At 45.0% G+C, this 23,155-nt stretch overlaps 1 protein-coding gene across 1 annotated transcript in view; it reads left to right on the top strand.

Moving 5' to 3' along the window:
* The window catches only part of LOC309339859 (uncharacterized protein), a 42,290-nt gene that overhangs the window by 6,563 nt on the left and 12,572 nt on the right, over positions 1 to 23,155 (top strand). Inside the window, exon 2 of the mRNA XM_081858389.1 lies at positions 6,626 to 6,722. Coding sequence (XP_081714515.1) covers positions 6,626 to 6,722 — 97 coding nt within the window. The remainder of the gene's footprint in view (positions 1 to 6,625; positions 6,723 to 23,155) is intronic.

Genomic DNA, 23,155 nt, shown 5'->3' on the forward strand with positions numbered 1-23,155 from the left:
CCAAATCATTATTTCTTCCTTTCTTTCGGCTGCCACCACAAATGACAGCGGCAGCCATGTTGGCAGCCTGGCAGCCACTTTGCATCCATTCTGTGGCATTGTCCGGGGGGGGGGGGGAGGTTGCTGCCAAACAAACAAAAATGGTTTAAAATATTCAGGGGTTAAAATCTACATAGTAGACTTCTACCCCCTGAGGCGTTTGAAAAATAAAAATCTCAGAAATTTTCTCAGGGGGAAAAAGCAGAAACTATTTTACAGCTAATTCCATTGCCTGAACCTAATATCCAATGAGAACTAAGCCTGGTCTTCTTCTGCTTTCTTGTTTTAGCAGCCAGCTGAGCTACTTGATCTCATCAGCTTGAAGCGGACCTTTATTGATCATCAGAAAAATAGAATATCTATGAAGGGGGAGGACTTTTAAGTCATCAAATGTAGTCCAATCCATTTAACTGAGAGGCACTTAGACCTGCTTCATAAGAAACCTTTCTGCACTCAGATACATAATGTGGGAGGTGTCAGTAACGCAAAGTGCATGTCCATGCATTTTTCAGTGCTCTCCTCTGTAAAATGCACATCTTCTTGACCCACTTGCAGGCCCAAGCTGTGCACACCCCCACACCCCAGATGTGTTACCAAAAAATGACACCACACCATTGAATGGGATCAAATCAGGCTACAACTTTTATTGACTACAGATGAAGAAGTTTGGCATAGGCCAGGCTTCATCAGCCTTGGCCCGCCAGATGTTTTTGGCCTACACCTCCCATGATCCCTAGTTATCCGGACCAGTGGTCAGGGATGCTGGGAAATGAGGTCTCAAACATCTGGAGAGCCGAGGTTGAGGAAGCCTGGCGTAGGCAATAGGTAACTGTTATGTACTGAAATATACTCGAAGTCGAGAGTGGAATTCATGTTCTTTATTCAGCTCATAGTGGTGAGGAGGAATGGAAGTTCCCCCAAAGTATCTGCTTTATATACATTATTTACACAATGGGCTGCATGTGATTGGCTAATTCCAGGATTCTCCTGTAGGCCAATCAGGTTGTGGATTCACTTCCATCTGGAGCTGGATTGGGTGGCTCCTGCGGACCAATCAGACTACGACCAATCAGACTGCTGCATTTTGGACCCTATTCAACTCAGTACATAACACCCCTCCTCTCTAAGTTCCAGTCCTGCCCGGGAGGTCGCATTCATAGTCCTCAAGGTGTGCTGGCCGCCTACGTGTGCATTGCGGCCTGGGGTATTCCCTGGTCTGGGGTTCGGGTTCTGGCTCGAATAGGATATTGAATAGGATATTGAATAGGATCCAAATTGCAGCAGTCTGATTGGTCTGCAGGAGCCACCCAATCCAACTCCAGGTGGAAGTGAATCCGCATCCTGATTGGGTGAATCCCGGAACTAGCCAATCACGTGGGGCCCATTGTATAAATTAAGTATATAAAGCAGACATTTCGGGGGAACTTCCATTCCTCACTACTATGAGCTGAATAAAGAGCATGAAATCCACACTCGACTCCGAGTATATTTCAGTAACCATTTATTTCTGGCCCACCTGCTGGAAATGACATCAGGGTCAAACTGGCAGTGGGGATTCCTATGGCTTACATCAAATAGGGGGATCCCCACGAGGATCGGTGCCTTTAAGAGCACTGAGGCCCAAGCCACTGTCTGGGCATATGGACAGAAACGAGCCCTTCACGGATCCCTTTAATGGGATACCCTATTACTGGAGATGTAGGCGAGGGTACACCCCCCCCAAACAAAGACTCAGATTACCTGTGTTATGTAGTGAAGTTTCACCCTGGGCCAGCAGGGGGATACTGTAGATAGTTTTCACTCAGGTCTGTAGATAGTTTTCACTCAGGTCCACGTCAGTCATTTTAGGCGGGAAACTCTGGGTTGTTGTTGCTACAATGTTGACAGCCGGCTGCCTATAAAAGCAGGCCAGCTGAGCTGTTTGCTGTTCAGTTCTGTCCAGCTTGCAAGTAAAGAGCTGCTCTGGAGAAATCGCTGTGTCATCTGCTATCTTCGCCCACAACTTAACAACCTGGGTGTTGGAGGCTGGTGTGGGCTATTTGGATCCCCTGGGAGAGGACCTGAGGGAAGCCTGATTGTTCCCCCAGGCCCACCCCCGACGAGCACTACCATCTGCAACAGCCTGCCACTGGCCATTTTGGCAAGCTGGCATGGAGCTGGAGTTCATGCTCCGGCAAGACTAATTGCCAGCATTCCAGCTTTGCATTGCCAGGGGGGAGGCACTGGCCGCAGGATGTGGGTGGCGCTGTGGTCTAAACCACTGAGCCTCTTGGGCTTGCCGATCAGAAGGTTGGCGGTTCGAATCTGCACAACAGGGTGAGGATATCCTATGCAAGGCAGAATGGATTGGGTAAGGTTGAAAATAAAACCACCACATAAAAATCCATCCTAGGGCTCGGTCACCCATTCCAGACACATCGTCTGAACTCTCATTGCAGGGCTGTAATGACTCTCTGCCACATGGGGCAACTGTCCAATGGTGCAGTTAGATAATTTTTCCCTCTGTACTTAGGAGTCTTACCTGGGGGACTCTTTAGATGGCAATATGTAGTACTTCAGATTGTGGTAAGCCAAACCTGCTGCATTCTGGAGGGGCCTGCTATTCAAGGCAGGGTGAATTGGCCACTTCTTTGGATTCCCAGGTAAGGGTGTTGGGATAGGGCAATACAGCAACATGTCCCCGTGTTGCCTCAGGTGGCAAAACAGGACAGAATGCCTCTGCTGCAACTCATTTTGCTGTGTGGGGCTCAGGACCTTAGTTCCAAAGTCCTACCCTGACAACACCACTGAAACTGTCCCCTTTGGAAAAATATGGTGCTTGACCTGATATGATCTGAAAGTGTCATCTGTGGTGGTTCATTCACACTTACACATCAGAGACGCTGGTGGCGCTGTGGTCTAAACCACTGAGCCTCCTGGGCTTGCTGATCAGAAGGTCAGTGGTTCGAATCCCCACGATGGAGTGAGCTCCCGTTGCTCTGTCCCAGCTCCTGCCAACCTAGCAGTTTGAAAGCATGCCGGTGTGAGTAGATAAATAGGTACTGCTGTAGCGGGAAGGTAAACGGCATTTCCATGCGCTCTGGTTTCCTTCGTGGTATTCCATTGTGCCAGAAGCAGTTTAGTCCTGCTGGCCATGACCCGGAAAGCTGTCTGTGGATAAATGCCGGCTACCTCGGCCTGAAAGCGAGATGAGCCCCACAGCCCCATAGTCACCTTTGACTGGGCTTAACCATCCAGGGGTCCTTTACCTTTCTACCTTTTTTACCGGCCACCCCACAAAGCTGCCCTACCTAAAGACGGGGTAAGCACACTTGCTGCTCTCATGTGGTCTAAAGGGACAAGCAATAGAAAAGGAATGCACCAGCACTTTTTATCTAAAAGAACTGCATGCATACGTTGTGTTGGTCATCACACTCCCTTACAAAAATACTGAGAATTAAGTGGACTCTATACCCAATAGCACTAGCCCAGCTAATATAAAAGAGTAGTAGTAAAGGTAAATGGACCCCTGACCATTAGGTCCAGTTGTGCCTGACTCTGGGGTTGCAGTGCTCATCTCGCTTTATTGGCCGAGGAAGCCGGCGTACAGCTTCCGGGTCATGTGGCCAGCATGACTAAGCTGCTTCTGGTGAACCAGAGCAGCGCACAGAAACGCCGTTCACCTTACCGCTGGAGCAGTACCTATTTATCTACAGTGGTACCTCTGGTTACGTATTTAATTCGTTCTGGAGGTCTGTTCTTAACCTGAAACTGTTCTTAACCTGAAGCACCACTTAAGCTAATGAGGCCTCCTGCTGCTGCCGCGCCGCCAGAGCCCGATTTCTGTTCTCATCCTGAAGCAAAGTTATTAACCTGAAGCACTATTTCTGGGTTAGCGGAGTATGTAACCTGATGCGTATGTAACCTGATGTGTATGTAACCCGAGGTACCACTGTGTGTATCTGAAGAAGGTGTATCTGAAGAAAGGTGTGTATCTGAAGAAGTGTGCATGCACACGAAAGCTCATACCTAGAACTAACTCAGTTGGTCTTTAAGGTGCTACTGGAAGGAATTTTTTTATTTTGTTTTGACCATGGCAGACCAACACGGCTACCTATCTGTAACCGAGGTACCACTGTACTTGCACTTTGACATGCTTTTGAACTGCTAGGTTGGCAGGAGCCGGGACCGAGCAATGGGAGCTCACCCAGTCGCGGGGATTCGAACCGCCAACCTTCTGATCGGCAAGTCCTAGGCTCTGTGGTTTAACCCACAGCACCACCTGCGTCCCAACATAAAAGAGTAGTAGTAGATAAAAATAATTACTCTCTAGAGGTTGTTCCTTTGGATGTGAATAGCAAGAGCAGATCCAATATTCTGGCTTTTCTTAAGTGGAAAACTGCTCAGCAAACACAGAAAGCCTGTGCAGAGTGGGTCTGCACCACTCTCACTGCATCTGAGGAGTGCTGTTGAAATGTGCACAATGTCAATGCATTTTGGATTACTCACCTGTCTCCCCAAACTGGCTGCCTGCATCTTTAATGCAGAATGGATGCCCATCTACGTCAAAATTGATGTTTTTCTCCAGCATGAGCAAGGAATGAGATACCAATCCTTCCGCCTCTGTGACTGGGTTCATTCCTTAACCTTTACTCAGAAACATGCCCATCACTGTAAACATTTCAAGATGAGAAATAAGAGTGTTGCTAGCTAACCTTAGCAGAATGTTGAATTACTGGGATGCAGTTAGATGGTTCCTCGGGGTTTCGCTCCCCCTCCAAGCTGACTTCCCCATCCACTTTTGTTAGATATCATGATCTTGGGGCGTCTAAACCTGAACAACCAGCAAGGAACTGGCAGCATTTACAAAATGGTTATGATGTGTGCACGTTCAGCCCAGTCTGAAATAAGTTAACTCAGAATAGCAGCCGCTCTTTGCTGTTATAGCTGACTTTCTTCTAGGGTAAGAAAATAAAGCAGAGGGAAAGACAAGTTCCTTACTAAATCTTGACACCTTGATTGCAAATGGAAAATTAGCCATTTCCCACCCCCGGCATTTTAACATTTCGAAAGGTTTTTCTTGGCAAAGCTTGTCGCCAACACAACAGGAGATATGAAGGGGAAATATTAACTGACCTTGATAACCAAACACCTTGGGGTGGGGATTGACTGACCATTCAAGTGTATAAAACTGTACTGTACAAGACAAGAGAAGAAAGCTAGTAAGGCAGAAAATGGCTGCAAAAGGAGCTATTTGGAATACATATATTTTCTAAAGTAAGGTATTGTTTATGAGTGAGCTTTGGTATGTAGCTATGTAGAGATTTGGTAATTTGGAGGATGGGAGAAATTTGCCCCGTTAACATTCATAGATATCACCTTGGCAAAGATGAGTTCCTGGAGAATTAATGGCTGAGTGGTACTAATGGCCCTGCGCAATGCCACCAACTCCCAGCCAGCATTTAATCTGCAGGAAATACATTGTGCTTTGACTGCTGCTCAGAATGAGCATTCAGCCTGTTATTCTGGAATCTCTCTCTCTCCCTCTCTCTCTCTTTTAAGGGATAAAAGGACCTAGAATTCAGAGTCACACCCCCAACACTCCCACCCATAATTTTGCAATCAGACTCAAAAGAGCAGTGAAAATGCACATGCTATGATCCGAATGAATTATTCCAATTATAGACATGTGTATGCTTGTTTACATTGCCTTTTTTCCTTCAAATTACCAAATGGCAGGCAGTTTTATGGGTGAAATAGAGAACATGGAGCGGGTGTGTGTGTGAGGGATATAGAATATGAAAGTGTATGAGAGCCACACCCACAAGTACTATATAAAAAGGAAAGTAATCTAGATTAGATGTTACAGTCTACTGATCATTGGGAGCCCCACTTAAAATGCAGCCCCCCCTGGTGTTGACTGGGGGAGATTAGGATGCTGCGCAGACCCCCTCTCTTGTCCGCCTCTGTGGGCAGAGAGATGCGCCACTGATGCAGGACCAACGTTTGGTGGCCCCAAGCTGCAGCTTGACAGTGTCAAAAAGTCATAGCTCTCAACCTTCCCTTTTTTTGCGGGAAATTCCCTTATTCCAGTGCCGTTTCCCACTGCTTTCTGCTGCTATCCCAGATTGTTAGATATCCCTTAGACTGTCCCCGGGACAGGTGAGGCTGCTGATCCCTTATTTTCAAATCTGAAAGTTGACAGCTATGAAAAGTGTGCCAGCAGTAAATCACACCGTTCAAAGTTGGAGTTAACTCTTTATTAGCAAAAACATGATCTTCACAGATTTGGCAGAGTATCATGCCTAAGGAGCACAGCAGTTCACCCACAGCAGTCAACCCATCAATCAAAACAAAACAAATTCCTTCCAGTAGCACCTTAAAGACCAACTAAGTCAGTTCTTGGTATGAGCTTTCGTGTGCATGCACAAAAGCTCATACCAAGAACTGACTTAGTTGGTCTTTAAGGTGCTACTGGAAGGAATTTGTTTTGTTTTGACTATGGCAGACCAACACGGCTACCTATCTGTAACTGAACCCATCAATCAGTTGCTGAAACTGAAAGTCTCTGCCTCCTCAAAGGTATCTTAATTCCTCTCCTCTCCAGGGCTTTCCCCAAGCAATCAGAGACTGTTCCACCCATTTCGGCCCTCTTCTGGTTCAGGAAGAGAAGAGGAGCTTGTTTGCTGTGACTTCTGGAAACGGTGAGTAAAAGATTCACTTGTTTGCAAAGCTAAGTGTCTATGATTTATTCTATACTAAGTATTTTTGCAGGAAACATTTGTTTAAATTTAGATGAGGGCACATGTAAATCTAACCAAGTTTTAATGTGCTTGGAGGAATCACCATTGTGCTTAACTCTGTTACCGGAGGGTAGGAATCTCTCTTCCAAACCTCTCTCTCCAACAATAACAGCATCAGGAACAATTCTCAACAAGAGAAATTGCTGAATTATAACTCATTACCAAACTAAAAACCTGGTCTGAATAGAGATATTGGATTCATGACCTATTATACATGCTAAAGCTAATTTTGGTCATCTATCCGTGCGCTGCTCTGGCTCGCCAGAAGTGGCTCAGCCATGCTGGCCACATGACCTGGAAAGCTGTATGCCGGCTCCCTTGGCCAATAACGTGAGATGAGTGCCGCAACCCCAGAGTCGTCTGCGACTGGGCCTAACGGTACGGGGTTCCTTTACCTTTTTATCCCTTTAAAAATCCCTTGCCCTTCCCTGTGGAACCAACTGCCATCATTAACAGTCATCAACACTTATAAGGTTGTAGCAGCCTCTGCTTCAGAGTATCTAAAGAAGTGTGTATACATACGAAAGCTCATACCTAGAAAGCTTATACTTAGTTGGTCTTTAAGGTGCTACTGGAACATCTTTCAATAAATTAAAAAAATATATCTTTCACCATTGTTATTTATTACGACAGACCAATATGGCTGCCTACCTGAATATGTAATTCTCAACAGGGAAATGCTGCAAGGAGGAAAAGGGTTAAGCACTCCTCCACACCCCTGTCTCATAATCTTAATCTGGATTAGGGTCCCTGGGGGACTGATTTGTGAAAGAGGCAGTAGTTGTAAGTCTGTGGTTTTCAAAGCATGTGTTTAATGTGTATATTAACTATGACTGAGAAATAAGGTGAATTTTGTCTTATTGCTGACAGCTGTTGTGGTTTTAGCACTCTAAATCATCAATTTAACCTCTAAGAACAACTATCAGTGCCACTTTCATACAGTTGCCTCTGTGATTTCTAAGGGGAAACCTTGTCTGCACTTACCTATTAATGTATGATCTGCCTTAGATTTGGCCAACCCCTTTCTTAATTAAGTTTACATTGAAAATATGTTTTCTATTGTTAACTGACCTTTTAAATGCTCATGGCAAATGTAACCTCTGAAGTGTTATTGCAATCTTACGACTGCACTATTAGTGCCATCTTTGTGTTGCCAGATTTACGTTGATACTGTGAGATAACTTTCTCTTGATTCATGAAAACCTAAGTTTCATTTATCAGAGTTTTATCTGATGCTTTGGTAATTGTGATACAAGTTACCATTATTCTTGCAAACAGCCAGTTTACAATTTATTCTCAATCAATATAATAACTTGTATGCTTCTGGTATTCTGTGAAATTGGTTAACCTTCACAAATGGACATGAGAGATAGGGGCTTGGCACCAGCCTGGGCAGTATGGTCTATTCTACCAAGTGAAAGCATTCAAGGGAGCAATTCTATGGCAAGTGGGGATTAGACTGGATCCCAAACTCATTCAGCTTGGTCATGTGACCTGGCAAACTGGCATAGAATATTTTTAAATGCTTCTTTCCCCTCTGCTAGGATAAAATATGTACTCTACTGGTGTCATCGTAGTGTTGTAAGCCAAAAATGGTTTATCTTCTGAGTTTACGCCAATAAAACTCAGAGACAAGAGGAGTTAGGAGTCCGTTGTTGTTTATTGCAAAGCAATAGGTTACAGTCGAATCTTTACGGAAAACTGCAACCCGCCCAAGGGTCAGGGCGGTGGTATTTATAACATTTCAAACAAAGGATTTGAATTTTCACCAGTCATGTACATCATTACCTCATTTCATGTTTAATACACATGCGCAATAAGTGTTGCAAACTAAACTTTGATTCTCACCGTGATCAAACTAACATTGTGTTAGTGTGCATGTTGGGAACCTGTGTTACGTGTAGCCCTTTGCACCATGTATCAACTTATGTTCTAGCTTATGAGCTGTATCTCCGTGATTTACGTCTTAGCTGTCCTTCTGTCCCAGTGGGGGACGGCATCTTGCAAAATCATTAGTTTCTTAAAGCAACAGGTTACCTTAACTTCTCTGTTGGGGCCATATTCAAGGATTTATAGGGGTTCACATTATCACATTCATTGTGGCCCTTTGGGCCACTACCACATAAGGAAGAGTTGAGACATCAATGTAGCTATTTATTTATTTTTAACTAATAAGTGTACACAGTAGGGATGGAGAATGTATGGTCTGCCCAGTTGGGCCCTCTAGTGACACAATCTGGGGTGGCACCACAGCCACCAATGAATCTTTGCACTTGACATGGGAGCCCTGCATTGCATGGCGAGCCCCCCCACCCCCAGTGGAAATAAAGACACATGACACAGATATTTAAGGTTAATGGGCTAAATATGGCCACAACTTTATTGGTTACAGGTGATGAGCAGTATTGGCTTAGGCATTGGTCCTAACCAACTATCCGGCTTCAGCCTGTTCGCTTGAAGTCCGGCAAGGGTTAACTACCAGTAGGGGGAGTCCTGCTGATGCACATCAACTAGGAATTCCCCCGGTATCACCGCTCGGGGGTGTGGCTTAGGCCCTCACCTCCATAGGCTTCAGACAGGGCCATGCCACCAGGAATCCTTTATCGGACTACCCTTCAATATGCGGGGCAGGTGATGGCGCTTCCTCCCCCCTTCCATCTACATAACAATACCAATACCAATGCCTAACCGCCAATACCAAGGAAGTTGTGACGATTTGCTACGAGGTAGGCAAAAAACCAAGTGGCTGGTGCCAATTTGCCAAGTGGGAAAATTCCTACCAGGCCCCTTAACGGCGACCAACCGAGGTCCATAGCAAGGTCAAAGACGAAGAAACCTTAAAGGGCGGGAAGGTGGGAAACCGGAGCAGCTGGAGGCGGCAAAGAGGGAGATCCCAGGCCGTCCCTGCGTTAAATGGAGCAGGCCACGCCCCGCAGGCCAGCCGATGATGCGATCGGGATTCCCTCAATCGCACGGAGGCTGAGAGCCCGCAACCCCACCTCCTTTCTACGACGGAAGTGGCTTTAGGAATACTAAACACTGGGCACTGTGGAAAATACAACATTGGGCCAACAGCTTCCTGTCCTAGGGCACTGGCATCACCAGGCAAGCCCATCTGGAAGGAGGGTCCGAATCTTTCATATATTTCCCACAATGTTCAGCGTCCTGCAAAGCCAGGGGTTTCAAGTGGGACAAGTGGCAGTGCCAGGGAGGTGATGGTGGCAACCCAACCCAGGCCTAGTCAGGGGACAGGTGGAACCAGTGGGGCTCTTTCCTAGCAGTACGTTGAGCCTGCTTACGCCTTTTGCTGGTCATGGCAATCTCATAAGTTGCACAACTCTCCCCCCAACACACACCAAAATCTTTTTTTCAAATAATAATTTTTATTAATTTTAAAATATTAATTATAATACATACCACAAAACTTCATCATTTATACAATCTTTTTTTGGACTTCCCTCAGCACCTCTGATGATTCACCGTTTTAACCACTTCTTATGCATTTCTTAAATTCTTATTACCTTTAATTGTCTTAACTAACCCTTCTCCCCCTTATCCATTTTTGCAATAATTCCAATAATACTCCTCACAAAACTTCTTGCAAACCTATGAACGTAGTCTGGTCATCACAAATACTTTTCAAATAATCTGTAAACTTACTCCAGTCTTCTGTGAATTTCTGGTCCTGCCGATTTCGGATCTTTCCTGTTAGTTTATCCAATTCTGCATAGTCTATTAATTTCATCCTCCATTCTTCTTTCGTCGGTAATTCTTCTTGCTTCCATTTTTGGGCCAATAACATTCTTGCTGCCGTTGTTGCATATAAGAACAGCTTACATTCCTTTCTATTTATATCACCTCCTACAATGCCCAATAAGAATGCTTCTGGTTTCTTTATAAATGTATATTTCAACATTTTTTTCATCTCATTATATATCATCTCCCAGAAGCTTTTCACTTTTTTTCATTCCCACCACATATGATAAAATGTTCCTTCTTTTTCTTTACATTTCCAACATTTATTACTAACTTTATACATTTTAGCTAATTTGACGGGTGTAATATACCATCTATACATCATTTTCATCACATTTTATTTTAAGGCATTGCATGAACACACACACCAAAATCTGGAAGTGGGAAGATTTAAATTTTTGTCTGTGGGAACAGAATCACCTAGGACTTGAGCCAACCCGTGTTGTTCTGGAGCTCTGCAACATCTTTAAGAATCATAGAATCATAGAGTTGGAAGAGACCACAAGGGCCATCGAGTCCAACCCCCTGCCAAGCAGGAAACACCATCAGAGCACTCCTGACATATGGTTGTCAAGCCTCTGCTTAAAGACCTCCAAAGAAGGAGACTCCACCACACTCCTTGGCAGCAAATTCCACTGTCGAACAGCTCTTACTGTCAGGAAGTTCTTCCTAATGTTTAGGTGGAATCTTCTTTCTTGTAGTTTGGAACCATTGCTCCATGTCCGCTTCTCTGGAGCAGCAGAAAACAACCTTTCTCCCTCCTCTATGTGACATCCTTTTATATATTTGAACATGGCTATCATGTCACCCCTTAACCTCCTCTTCTCCAGGCTAAACATGCCCAGCTCCCTTAGCCGTTCCTCATAAGGCATCGTTTCCAGGCCTTTGACCATTTTGGTTGCCCTTCTCTGGACACGTTCCAGTTTGTCAGTGTCCTTCTTGAAATGGTACTTGGTTTTGAGGGAATGCAGTGCACCTGTCTCTGAGGAAGAATAATCCTTAAATTGAGATGGTTCATAAAATCATAGAATTTTAGAGTTGGGAGGGACCCAAGGATCATCTAGTCCAACCCCTGTGATGCAGGAATCTAAGCTAAAGCATCCATGATGGATGATCACCCATCCTCTGCTTACAAACCTCCAAGGAAGGAGAGTCCATCATCTCTTGTGGGAGTCTGTTCTACTGTCAAACAGCTCTTACTGTCAGAAAGTTTTTCCCTTATGTTTAGTTGGAATCTCCTTTCTTGTAACTTGAAGCCATTGGTTCGAGTCCTACCCTCCACAGGAGGAGAAAACAAGCATGCTCCCTCTGAAAGAAAGAGAGGGGGGGGGACTCACTTTGTACGATTCACAAACACAGAACAGAGCAAAGCTCTCATCCACAGTGCAGTTAAACGAGGCTGTGGAAGCCTAGGTTATTTCCTACAATTTTTAATGTGAATAAGTTTCACTATCATTTTCTGTAATGCAACATCTGTTTTTCCCTATTACATTTTTATGTGACATTTGTGGGAGCTACATGGCTTAATAAGATAAATGGCTTATTTTCTAAGTGCTTGAACTCAAACAAGAGCACACTCAAAAATATCTCAAAGAAGAAAGCTCTCTATTTCCCTGGAGATTATTACTGTATGATTATAGCAGATACATTCCAATGAATTTTACAATTGATGTTGATTTTATCGCATGCTGGGTGTAATCAAGATAGCAATTTCTGTCCTTGGCTTAGAGAGCTTTGGCCACAGAAACATAACCGGGGGAAATCAGGAAGTAGGTGACCACTTGTCTTGAATGGTACAGGAAAAACATTGTTAAAGCGGCAGAGACTTCATGCGCAACACTGTACCATCCCAAGACATTTTGGTGCTTGAGGCAAAACAGTAAACAACTCCCCTTTCCAATACAAAGTGCATAGTACCCAAGGCTTAGGGTTGCCATATTTCAAAAAGTAAAAATCCAAATTGTTGAGCTTTTTTTTTTTTTTTTAAAGGAAACCACCCAAAAACCGGTTATTCCACAATTGCCTTTCTCTGGGAATAAATACCCAATATAGTCAATATTCCCCTTCCATGATGGCCCAAACCAGGGCGCTTTTTTCCAGCCAGAACTTGTCAGAACTCAGTTCCAGCACCTCTATTTTCTATTTACAGAAAAATAAAAAGGCAAAAAGCTAAAGGACCCCTGACAGTTAAGTCCAGTCACGAACGACTCTTGGGTTGCGGCACTCTTCTTGCTTTACTGGCCGAGGGAGCCGACGTTTGTCCACAGACAGTTTTTCCGGGTCATGTGGCCAGCATGACTAAGCTGCTTCTGGCAAAACCAGAGCAGCGCACGGAAACACCGTTTACCTTCCCGCCGGAGTGGTACCTATTTATCTACTTGCACTTTGACGTGCTTTCGAACTGCTAGGTTGGCAGGAGCTGGGACCGAGCAACGGGAGCTCACCCCGTCACAGGGATTCAAACTGCTGAACGTCTGATCAGCAAGCCCTAGGCTCTGTGGTTTACACCACATCGCCACCCACGTCCCATTATAGAACAATAATCCTGCCCAAACCCAACTGCCGGAGGTGGCTGTCCACACTGCCCCATATACAACTCACCTGTTGTATCAGAGTCAGACTAACCAGTTGGTAGTTTTCCAGATGTTCCTTTTCTCCCCTTCAACTTTTCCCTTTTATGAAAATGGCCGTTCCCCAGCCCTGTTGATGTGATGGTGTCATAATGCCACACCAACATCAGCATGCATGCAGATCTGTCTGGTGCCCAAACACAATTCAGAAGAAGGGCAACACTTCCTAGGGGAACATTCTTGAAATAATTAGTAAATAAATAATCAAGAGGATAGGGTGACCTCTTTGAAACTGAAAAAACAAGAACATGAAACACAGCAAATTGTTCCACAGTTGAAATAGTGATGTTTACTTTTTTTAATAGGTACTGTGTATATAATGTGTAAAGGCTGGGTTTAATTTTTTTTATAAAATGCAGATGTGGGAATCCACATTCTTAGCTTGTTTTGGAGATATTAGCTCGTATTAATGTATTATACTTGATAGTCCATACACACCCACGGACTCCCGTTTATGATGCAGTAAAATTTTACAAACCTCTGTGACAGCAGCATTTGGCACAGATGAATTTGACAAAGCAATGATGAGGTCAATAAGATGACAGAATAGAGGATACATAAAGATTCACTCTCCAGGTGGATAATTTCCTGGCAGTGCATTTCTGGGGAGTAAGCAGGGACATATAACTTTACAAGTGGGCTCTGGACCTCAGGAAATGCCTCTCTCATTATACATTCCCCATTTATTACTGGGGGAAAATCCTGTAGTAATTTTGGATGTCTTTTATGTATACACAGCCACTCTCTTTAAAACATTGGCTTGAATTTCAAAAAGAGAAACAGGTGACTGGAATTTTATGGTCAGCTATTGGAGGCCAATTGGTTTCACATGACAATTGTTTGACCTGGGGGGAATGCTCTTTGGGGTTTGTTTCACAAAAGATAAAACAGAGCTCCAGCCTAGTTATGCTTCACTCTTTGTGAATAACTTTAAAACACCTATCCTCTGGTATCCCTGGAAGATGGCATTACATTATCTTGTCGCAATCCTTTTCAGGGTCCATTAATTTCCAGGTGCAAGCTGGAATAATGTAGAATAATATCATCATTCCATTCCATTTATACCATACGTGGAAGAGCAAAGCTGATGCACGTAGAAATTTGTACCTGCCACTGACAGAAATGAAGGCTGAGCCGACACCACAAACTCCCTCAGGCGCAGCATTGTGGCTGTTACCCAGCCCCCCCCCCCCGGATTATTTAGCAGCTATCTCTTTGCAATGTTGTTTGCATGTTGCCTGTTGTGGGTGGGGTGGGAAACAATGAAGTCAGCCACCCATCATGCCGCAAAAAGAATCCATAGATTAAGGTGGGCTAATAAAACACTCTAATTAATGTGAATTATGTCTTCGGGAAAATGGAGGCTGACGTGGATGGAAAAATAATTAAGGAAGACGGTGGATACCCGCACCTACAATTATGACAGAAGAGAAGGAAGATCTCAGCAAGATCTCCGAGAAACAGTAATGAATTAGGAAGCAACTGCCGCAGTGAAAATATGCAGGGGAGAAGAACGTGTGGTTCTAAGCTTGATATTTTTGCAGCACTTTAAACCCATTGATTATATTGATACTCTGGGATCTACGTTTAATGGAAGGCTTGATCTGAGGTTAACACTCTGGCTGGCAGTTGCATACCACATCACGAGGGTGTGATGTTGTTTTGATGCCTCTTCTTTGATGCTGGTAGATTGCAGAAGCAGAGAAACATGCCTGAGAGGTATTCCCACAGAGGGAGGGAGGGAACTGAAAAACTACAGTGGCTCTTTGCAGAGCTTGTGTCTGAGGTACCAGCTTTTCAGAAACTGCTGCATTACCAGCCTCGTGTGGCAGCTCATGATGAATATGTGCAGCACAATCCTAGGCATGTTTAGCTTGGACAAGAGCCCCATTGTGTTCAGCAGGGCTTATTGCCTAGGAAGTGTGCATAGGATTACAACATTGACTTGCAGGGTTTCCGTGCTGCTTTTCAACTTGCGTCCCCAAAGCAGTGTGAACCAATTTTGCGAAGCCATCGAAAAGCAAAAACTGAAGCAAGAGCACAGAAGCAGGGCTGTGCTGCTGGTCCTGACCCACAATTGCACGCCTCCCTCTCTACCTGGTGGTATTAGTTTCATGAGTTGTGGTTGTCTGCAGGGAGAAAGCCTCTGCGTGTGGATAGCTGAGAGGTTAGGAAACCACCCATGCTGCCTTGAGCTCACTGGGGGGAAAGCAGGATATAAAAGTACCGTAATAAAAGCATGAATAAATAAACAACAAAGCTGCGCAGAAACCATCCAAGTCATAATGAATGCAAATGGCAGGCTGATACTTGTGGTCTTATTTTCAGCCAAAATTTGCTCAAGCCTTTTGAAACAATTTAAATCTATTATAATACAATATAGGAAGTTAAGGGATACATGGGAGATGAGTAGCTCAGTATTTTCTTGGGAGGGGAAGAACTTTCTTAGACATGGACCATAAGAGCAGCTCACCAGTTCACCTTGGTAAAGGTAAAGGGGTCCCTGACCATTAGGTCCAGTCATGGCCGACTCTGGGGTTGCGGCGCTCATCTTGCTTTATTGGCTGAGGGAGCCAGCATACAGCTTCCAGGTCATGTGGCCAGCATGACTAAGCCGCTTCTGGCGAACCAGAGCAGCGCACAGAAACGCTGTTTATCTTCCCGCCAGAGTGGTACCTATTTATCTACTTGCACTTTGACGTGCTTTCGAACTGCTAGGTTGGTAGGAGCTGGGACCGAGCAACGGGAGCTCACCCCGTTGCGGGGATTCGAACCGCCGACCTTCTGATCGGCAAGTCCTAGGCTCTGTGGTTTAACCCATAGCGCCACCCGCGTCCCAGTTCACCTTGAGTCACTAGCAATAATTGCACTGGGAACGAGTGCATGTATTTGCAATGCTGGATATTCTCTCTGTGTGAGCCACTCAGTGCCAGCTATCGTTATGCTCCAAATATTCATTGCATCTGGAGTCAAGTTTGGATCTGTGATTTGGAAGGTTCTTCTCTTTGGAAATAAAACCGTGCAGTTCAGTTTGCCCAACATTACACATTGAGTTAAATGCATCTGATTTTCACAACTCTGGAAGTTTTACTTTCTCGCCACAGTGCTTTGGCATTTCAGTAGTCCAGCATGTGCTCCCGACTCCCAGTTGTTTAAGAGTATTAGCCGCAAAGTGACTTTTCAACTTAAATTAGACTGTTGAAACGCAGAAAGCAGACCAGGGATGTGAAAGGAGTGGAAGGCTGACTACCCCTGTTGTGACTCTCTGATTTTAAATGTTTATTGACCCTAACTATCCCTTTCTGCATGTATGCATCCCATAATGTACAAAACTAACATTCGTCATTCTCCTTAATTTGTGATTTGGCTGGCTCTTGGAAATCTTGTTTTAATGAAGGGAAGGTCATGCATCTGAAGTGGTAAATGCCCTAATGTTATAAACAATGCAGCCTAAACAATGAAGGGGGAACTAGTGATTTCCATGACAAGAGAACTATCTTTGAGAATGCAGCTCCACCTCAGCTGAGTTGCTCTGGAAATAGGCCAGAGCAAACTGCTTTGCCTCCATTTTGAGGGAAAACCCCTGAGGACTGTCCTATAATTAGCACTGTACATGGAAGGTTCAGCCGCAGCCCCTGCAAAGCCTGTCACTGAGCCCGAGGGGATCAGTCAAAAATGTTCAGTCAAAAGCAATGCTCAGAAGCAGCAGAGCTCTTTCCTCCAGTGACCAGGCATCATAGTGGTGGCCTGTTACCCAAATCAGAACAAGTTGCAGAGACATTCATAAGATCCAGTGGGCTGTCGCAGTGGCGTAGCGTGGGGGGTGCAGGGGGGCCCGGCCGCACCGGGCGCAACATCTGGGGGGCCCGCGCTCGCCGCCTCAGGAGTCGCCGAAGAGCCTCAGACGCAGGCTGTAGCAGAGCCCCATGTCTTGCGGAAACGACGAGCTGTGCGCACGTCCGGGCTGAAGGCGTCTGGCAGGCAGCGGCTCTCAGCGCTCGCCGCGGTCCCCACGCATCAGGGCCGTGGAGAGCGCGCCAGGCAGCCCCTCCTCACAGCCCCGCCGCCGCCGCTGCTGCAGCTGCTGGACCATGTTGCATTTTCCTCGCCTCTCTGCCCTCCTCCTTCTCCGGGCAAGCGTCGTCGTTTGGGCGGCAGCGCCAGCGGCAACTCGCCGCAGATCACCTGACACGGACCCGCCGCCGCTGCCGTGGCTACCTTACCGTAAATACCCCAGCTCAGGCAGCAGCAAGAAGAAGCTGGCAGTGGTGGCAGGTTAGGGGTTAGGGGCGCAAATTACTTGTCTTTCCCCGGGTTAGGGGCGCAAATTACTTGTCTTTCCCCGGGTTAGGGGGCACAAATTACTTGCCTTGCCCCGGGTGCTGACAACCCACGCTACGCCGCTGGGCTGTCGTAAGGAGGGGCGTGCGCAGGAGGTGAGAGTATAGCCCCACTTTGGTCATGATATGGAATGCCTGTGGTAGGATTGCCAGATTGCAACAGGGGAACCTATGTTTTAACTTTTGATACTGATAATGTAGTGCAGTTCTCTTCCTACTAAGCTGCTCCTATAATATTCTGTTCAGTCCAGTGTTTGCCTGTCTTTGCATCCTCTATGGCAGAGTCACTTCACAGAGAACAAGGTAAAGGTAAAAGCCCCCTGGATGGTTAAGTCCAGTCAAAAGCGACTATGAGGTTGTGGCGCTCATCTCGCTTTCAGGCTGAGGGAGCCACCGTTTCTCCACAGATAGCTTTCCGGGTCATGGCCAGCATCATTAAACCGCTTCTGGTGCAATGGGACACCATTATGGAAACCAGAGCACATGGAAACACCATTTACCTTCCCGCTGCAGCGGTACCTATTTATCTTCATGCACTGGCATGCTTTTGAACTGCTAGGTTGGCAGAAGCTGGGACAGAGCTCACCCCTTCGTGGGGATTCGAACCACTGACCTTCTGATCGGCAAGCCCAAGAGGCTCAGTGGTTTAGACCACAGCGCCAACCGTGTCGCTACAGAGAACAACATATCACAGTGTACAGTGGTATCTTGGTTCTTCAAACGCCTTGGTTCCCAGATGCGAAAACCTGGAAGTTTTCTGGTTTTTGAATGTTTTTTGGAAGCCAAACGTCCATTGCGGCTGTCGGCTATTGTTTCCGGGGTGCCTGCACCAATCAGAAGCTGCACCTTGGTTTTTGAACATTTCGAAAGTCAAACGGACTTCCGGAACGGATTAAGTTTGGCGCTTTTGTTTTTGCTATTTATTTTGCGTTTTTGAGGCTTTTTTGGTTAATTTGTTTTTGTGATTGTGTGTAACTCAGTTCAGCTACTGATTGATTGTGTGACTGCGGAAATGGATAAAAGCCCCCCATCCAAACAATGACTATCATCAGTGCTGGTAGGAAAGAAAAATAATTTTAATATCATCTGTAGTACTGTCTTATTTATTTATTTTATAGTACAGTACATTATTTCTTTCATTTTATGGGTCAATGGTCTTGTTAGTAAAATTCATGTTAAATTTCTGTTTTAGGGTTGTTTGTAAAAGTCTGGAACGGATTAATCCGTTTTGCATTACTTTCTATGGGAAAGTGCACCTTAGTTTTGGAACGGACTTCCGGAATGGATTAAGTTTGAGAACCAAGGTACTACTGTATTATATTTATAGTTATAATTATTTATTATTATTTTTATACTGCCCTTCATCTGAGTGAGGCTCATAGGGTGCTTTGCAGTGTAAAACACAAAAATACATAACCTAATAACAAACAAAACAGTACCCTAACACACACACAATTTAAAAAGCCATAGATTGTTTAATTAGCCGAAGACCTTGATGTCTAAAGACATGTAACAAAGTCGCCAGGCAAGCCCCCCTGGGGAGAGCATTCCACAAGTGGGGAGCCACCACAGAGAAGGCCCGTTCTCATGTTGTCACCATATGGATCACTCATGAGGGGGGCACATGAAGAAGGACCTCAGACGCAGAGATGGCTAGATTGACTGGGAAAATCAGAAATCAGGAGGATCAAACCTTCAATAGAGAATGGGACAAATGTAGATTGTACAGTGGTACCTCGGGTTAAGTACTTAATTCGTTCTGGAGGTCCGTAATTAACCTGCAACTGTTCTTAACCTGAAGCACCACTTTAGCTAATGGGGCCTCCTGCTGCCGCCGCGCTGCCAGAGCACGATTTCTGTTCTCATCCTGAAGCAAAGTTCTTAACCTGAAGCGCTATTTCTGGGTTAGTGGAGTCTGTAACCTGAAGTTTATGTAACCTGAAGCGTATGTAACCCAAGGTACCACTGTATTTGCGTGACCAGGCAGCGACAGACCCAGACCCAAGGATCATAAGGAAGGAATAAAGACGTTATATGGAATTAAAATTAGACCACAACTTTATTGAACTTCTGAATGTAGGAAACCCTTGGTTGAGGCCTTGGGCATGTATCCCTCCCAGCCCTCCAGCTGGGGGGAACTGAGGCTCATCAGGATAAATGGGATATGGGGGTGCTCTGCGAGACTTAAGTATAGCAGGCAGCCAAGCCATATCTCCACATGCAGGGTAGTTCACTGACGACCTTTCAGTGTATGGCCAGGGACACCCATTATATATCTCCTTTAAGAGGGGGACCCTGGAATCGCTGCCGCAGGGGGGTGAGTCACCACCCCCACCTCCAATATAGGGAAGAAAAGACTAAAGGATTCCACCCAAGGCCATAACCGCCAAAGTTGTGACGAATTGCTATGGGGAAGACAAAAGCTGCCGGTGCAGGGAAATTTCTTCCCGGTCCTTCAACAGCAACCAGTCAAAGACCATAGCAGAGCCTGCTAAACAGGAAGAAAAAGTTAACCTGCAAACAAGAAACATTAAACAAAGGGAGGGGAGGGAGGGTGAATCTCCAGAGCCGACTGCCTGGCTATTGTCGGTTCCACCCCCTATTTATAAATGGGGCTGGCCCCACCTCCCAGCAAGAAACTTGACTACCTCCAAAAATTAACACTGAGAGGCAAGCCAGCCCCTGTTTGCCAGTAAGCTCCCTGGGAACTGTAGCACCACGTGCGATCCCGCAAAGGGCACCCACAATGTAAAGTGGGAGTGCTCATTAAAAGAACACTGTAAACACTTGAACTCTTTGGCAGGCTTCGAATAACTCTTGCAATATTATAAAGACTTTGGGTATTTTGGAGGACTATAATTCAGATGAACTATAATATGCAGATGATTAAGATATTTAAAGGACCCACGGAGGGGAGGAGGGAAGTCCTAAGATTCGGAAGAATCTTGTTTTAGTTCAAAATTTAATTGTGTGATTTATTTTGTTAAACCAATAAAAAATATTTCAAAAAACCCCCCAAAGATCACCCTCAACATGAATTTACAGAGTGGTCTTAACTTAAGCTAGAAATTATTTCAGTATCAGACGTCTCCAAACCTCTACCAGACTATAAAATGGAGATAATCAGTGTTTTTTTCTGGGGGGACGCAGACGCAGGGGCACACATACCCCTCAACATTTTGTGAATCTTTGTACTTTTGTCCATTTACTGTATTTATTTTCCCCCAATTTGAACTATAAAATGGTGATTTTCTTGAGTCAAAATGAGAATACCCCTAAACATTTGTTTTTAGAAAAAAAAGCCCTGGAAATAATACTTGCCTGTTCCCAGAGAGTTCTTATAAAGCTTTTCATTTTTAGAAAAGGGATGCTGGATTAGATGGATCCTTAGTCTTATCCACCAGCACTACTGTAATTCAAAGCGGTGTTCAAACCCAATGGAAAAAAAATAATATTTGGGGGGGGGGGTTGTCTATTTGTTTATTTCAAATCTTGCTCGCTCATTCCTTCGGAACGGGCAGCTTGGAGTGTTTATTTCCACATTTTGTACCCAAGCTTTGCATAAGTTTACTTCTAACAAAGAAGTGTCCTTTAAAAGTGCCAGAATCATACTGGTCTTCGAAAGCATACTGTCTCCAAGCAGTTGCTGTTAAGTAGTGGGTGGACATAGCAGACGACACAGAGATTTCTCCAAGTAGTTCTTTATAAGTAAGCTGGAACTGAACCGAACAGCAAACAGCTCAGCCGGCCTGCTTTTATAGGCAGCTGGCTGTCAACACTGTGACAACAAAAACCCAGGGTTTCCCGCCTAAATTAACTGACGTGGACCTGAGTGAAAACTATATACCCTGGTGGCTAGGGTGAGAACTTCAACACATAACAGTTGCCAAATGTTCCAAACGACCAGTACCCTGGAGTTATGATTTGTGTTGTTCTGAGCATTGCTGCATTCTAACTGCCTCAGAACTCCAAGGAGCAGTTGCTAAGGTGACCAGTTCAAACCAGCTTCAGTCTTCTCAGGTCTTCTCTGAGGTCAGAGAAAGCCCTTGGGTACCAGAGACTGGTTGAAGAACCAATTTCACCATGCCTTCAGTTGCCAGCCTTCCCAGTACCAAAGCTAAAGTTCCACTCCAGGCACATTATGGCTCCTTTCCTGTTCGGCTGTTGTGCAGGGTATCCTGTTTTCAACTTGGTGCCTTTGTCCTGGCTCTTATTGGCTGCATTATGAGCATCTGCAGCACAGCCAATATCGAATGGAGAGTATGGCAGGTTGGGAACATCATGGGCAGCAACAAACCTGGCATTGTGGGGATTGGGATCTGGGGCGCCTGTTCCGTGAGTAGAATTACAGTGAAGAAAATAAACATTATATGCACAGCGTTAAACGATGAGGAGTCCCTACCCACTGAAATAACCGCTGCCCAGGACTTGATGCCATTAGCCATCGTTGCAAATGCGGTGGCCGTTTTTTGTATGGCCTTTGCTCTCTATAACATCTTCAAGCCTGGAAAACACGACAATTTCATCTTTACCTTCTTTTCCATTGGAGCAATTATGGACTTGGCAGCGGGAACATTTGTACTGATTTCCATTTCGTGGAATCTGTATTCTGTCCTTGCAAACGAAGGAATGAAACTTCCCCAAGTTTTGGGAGTGCCTCTTGTTCCAAAAGACCAACGTGCTGGCTTTTCTATCTATATGGGGTTCCTTGCTGCAGCTTCACAGCTCTTAAGTGGAACGCTGGTCCTTGGAGAAAAATATTTCTGGAAAATTACTCAAAACGACACCTCCAGGGGAAAATTTGTAACCGATCCGGAAAATGTTAAAGAAAATGAAAGCCCAGAGCTAAGGGTGAAGTGCAGGCGGTATTACTCTACTGTGAAACTTGAGTGTGAAGATCAACTCACGATTCTGTGGAGATATCAAAGGCATATGCAAACAGAAACCCATAAGGAATGTGGCTAAGGAATGGTTCCAGTCCTGGAACTGGCTTTTTTAAAATGGTAGCCTGGAACATTCTGTATATTTATTCTCAAATTTGTTGGTTATATCTTTTCTTATGCATTTTCTGTTTCATTTTCTGTTTTAAACTGAATGCTTCTGTATCCCACCCTATGATGGTTACAACATACAACAGGCTTCCTCAACCTCGGCCCTCCAGATGTTTTGGGACTACAACTCTCATCATCCCTGACCACTGGTCCTGTTAGCTAAGGATGATGGGAGTTGTAGTCCCAAAACATCTGGAGGGCCGAGTTTGCCTATGCCTGACATATAGGGTGAACTATAGATAGGGAAAATAAATGAAAAGTATCAAACTGTTCTATTTAGATATTGATTTTATGCTATATCTCTTTTAGCAGTAAAAAGAATACTATCTCATTGCAAAAAAGGGGGGGCCTCAGATTATGATCGCAGGGTCCGCGTTGGTTCATATCGGGAGAGGCAGTCTTTGAGGTATTGCGGTCTTGAGCATGTCCACAAAATATGTATAGTTCAGTTTTATTAGCTGGCATGCATTGTGCTTTTCTGCTGCTACATGCTACAGGACTATTTATATTCCATATGCTTACTATAGTCTGAGGTGTAACAGAGTTTGGAACAGACT

The sequence above is a fragment of the Podarcis erhardii genome (assembly GCF_964252035.2).
Source record: "Podarcis erhardii genome assembly, chromosome: 4".
NCBI classification, from domain to species: Eukaryota; Metazoa; Chordata; class Lepidosauria; order Squamata; family Lacertidae; genus Podarcis; species Podarcis erhardii.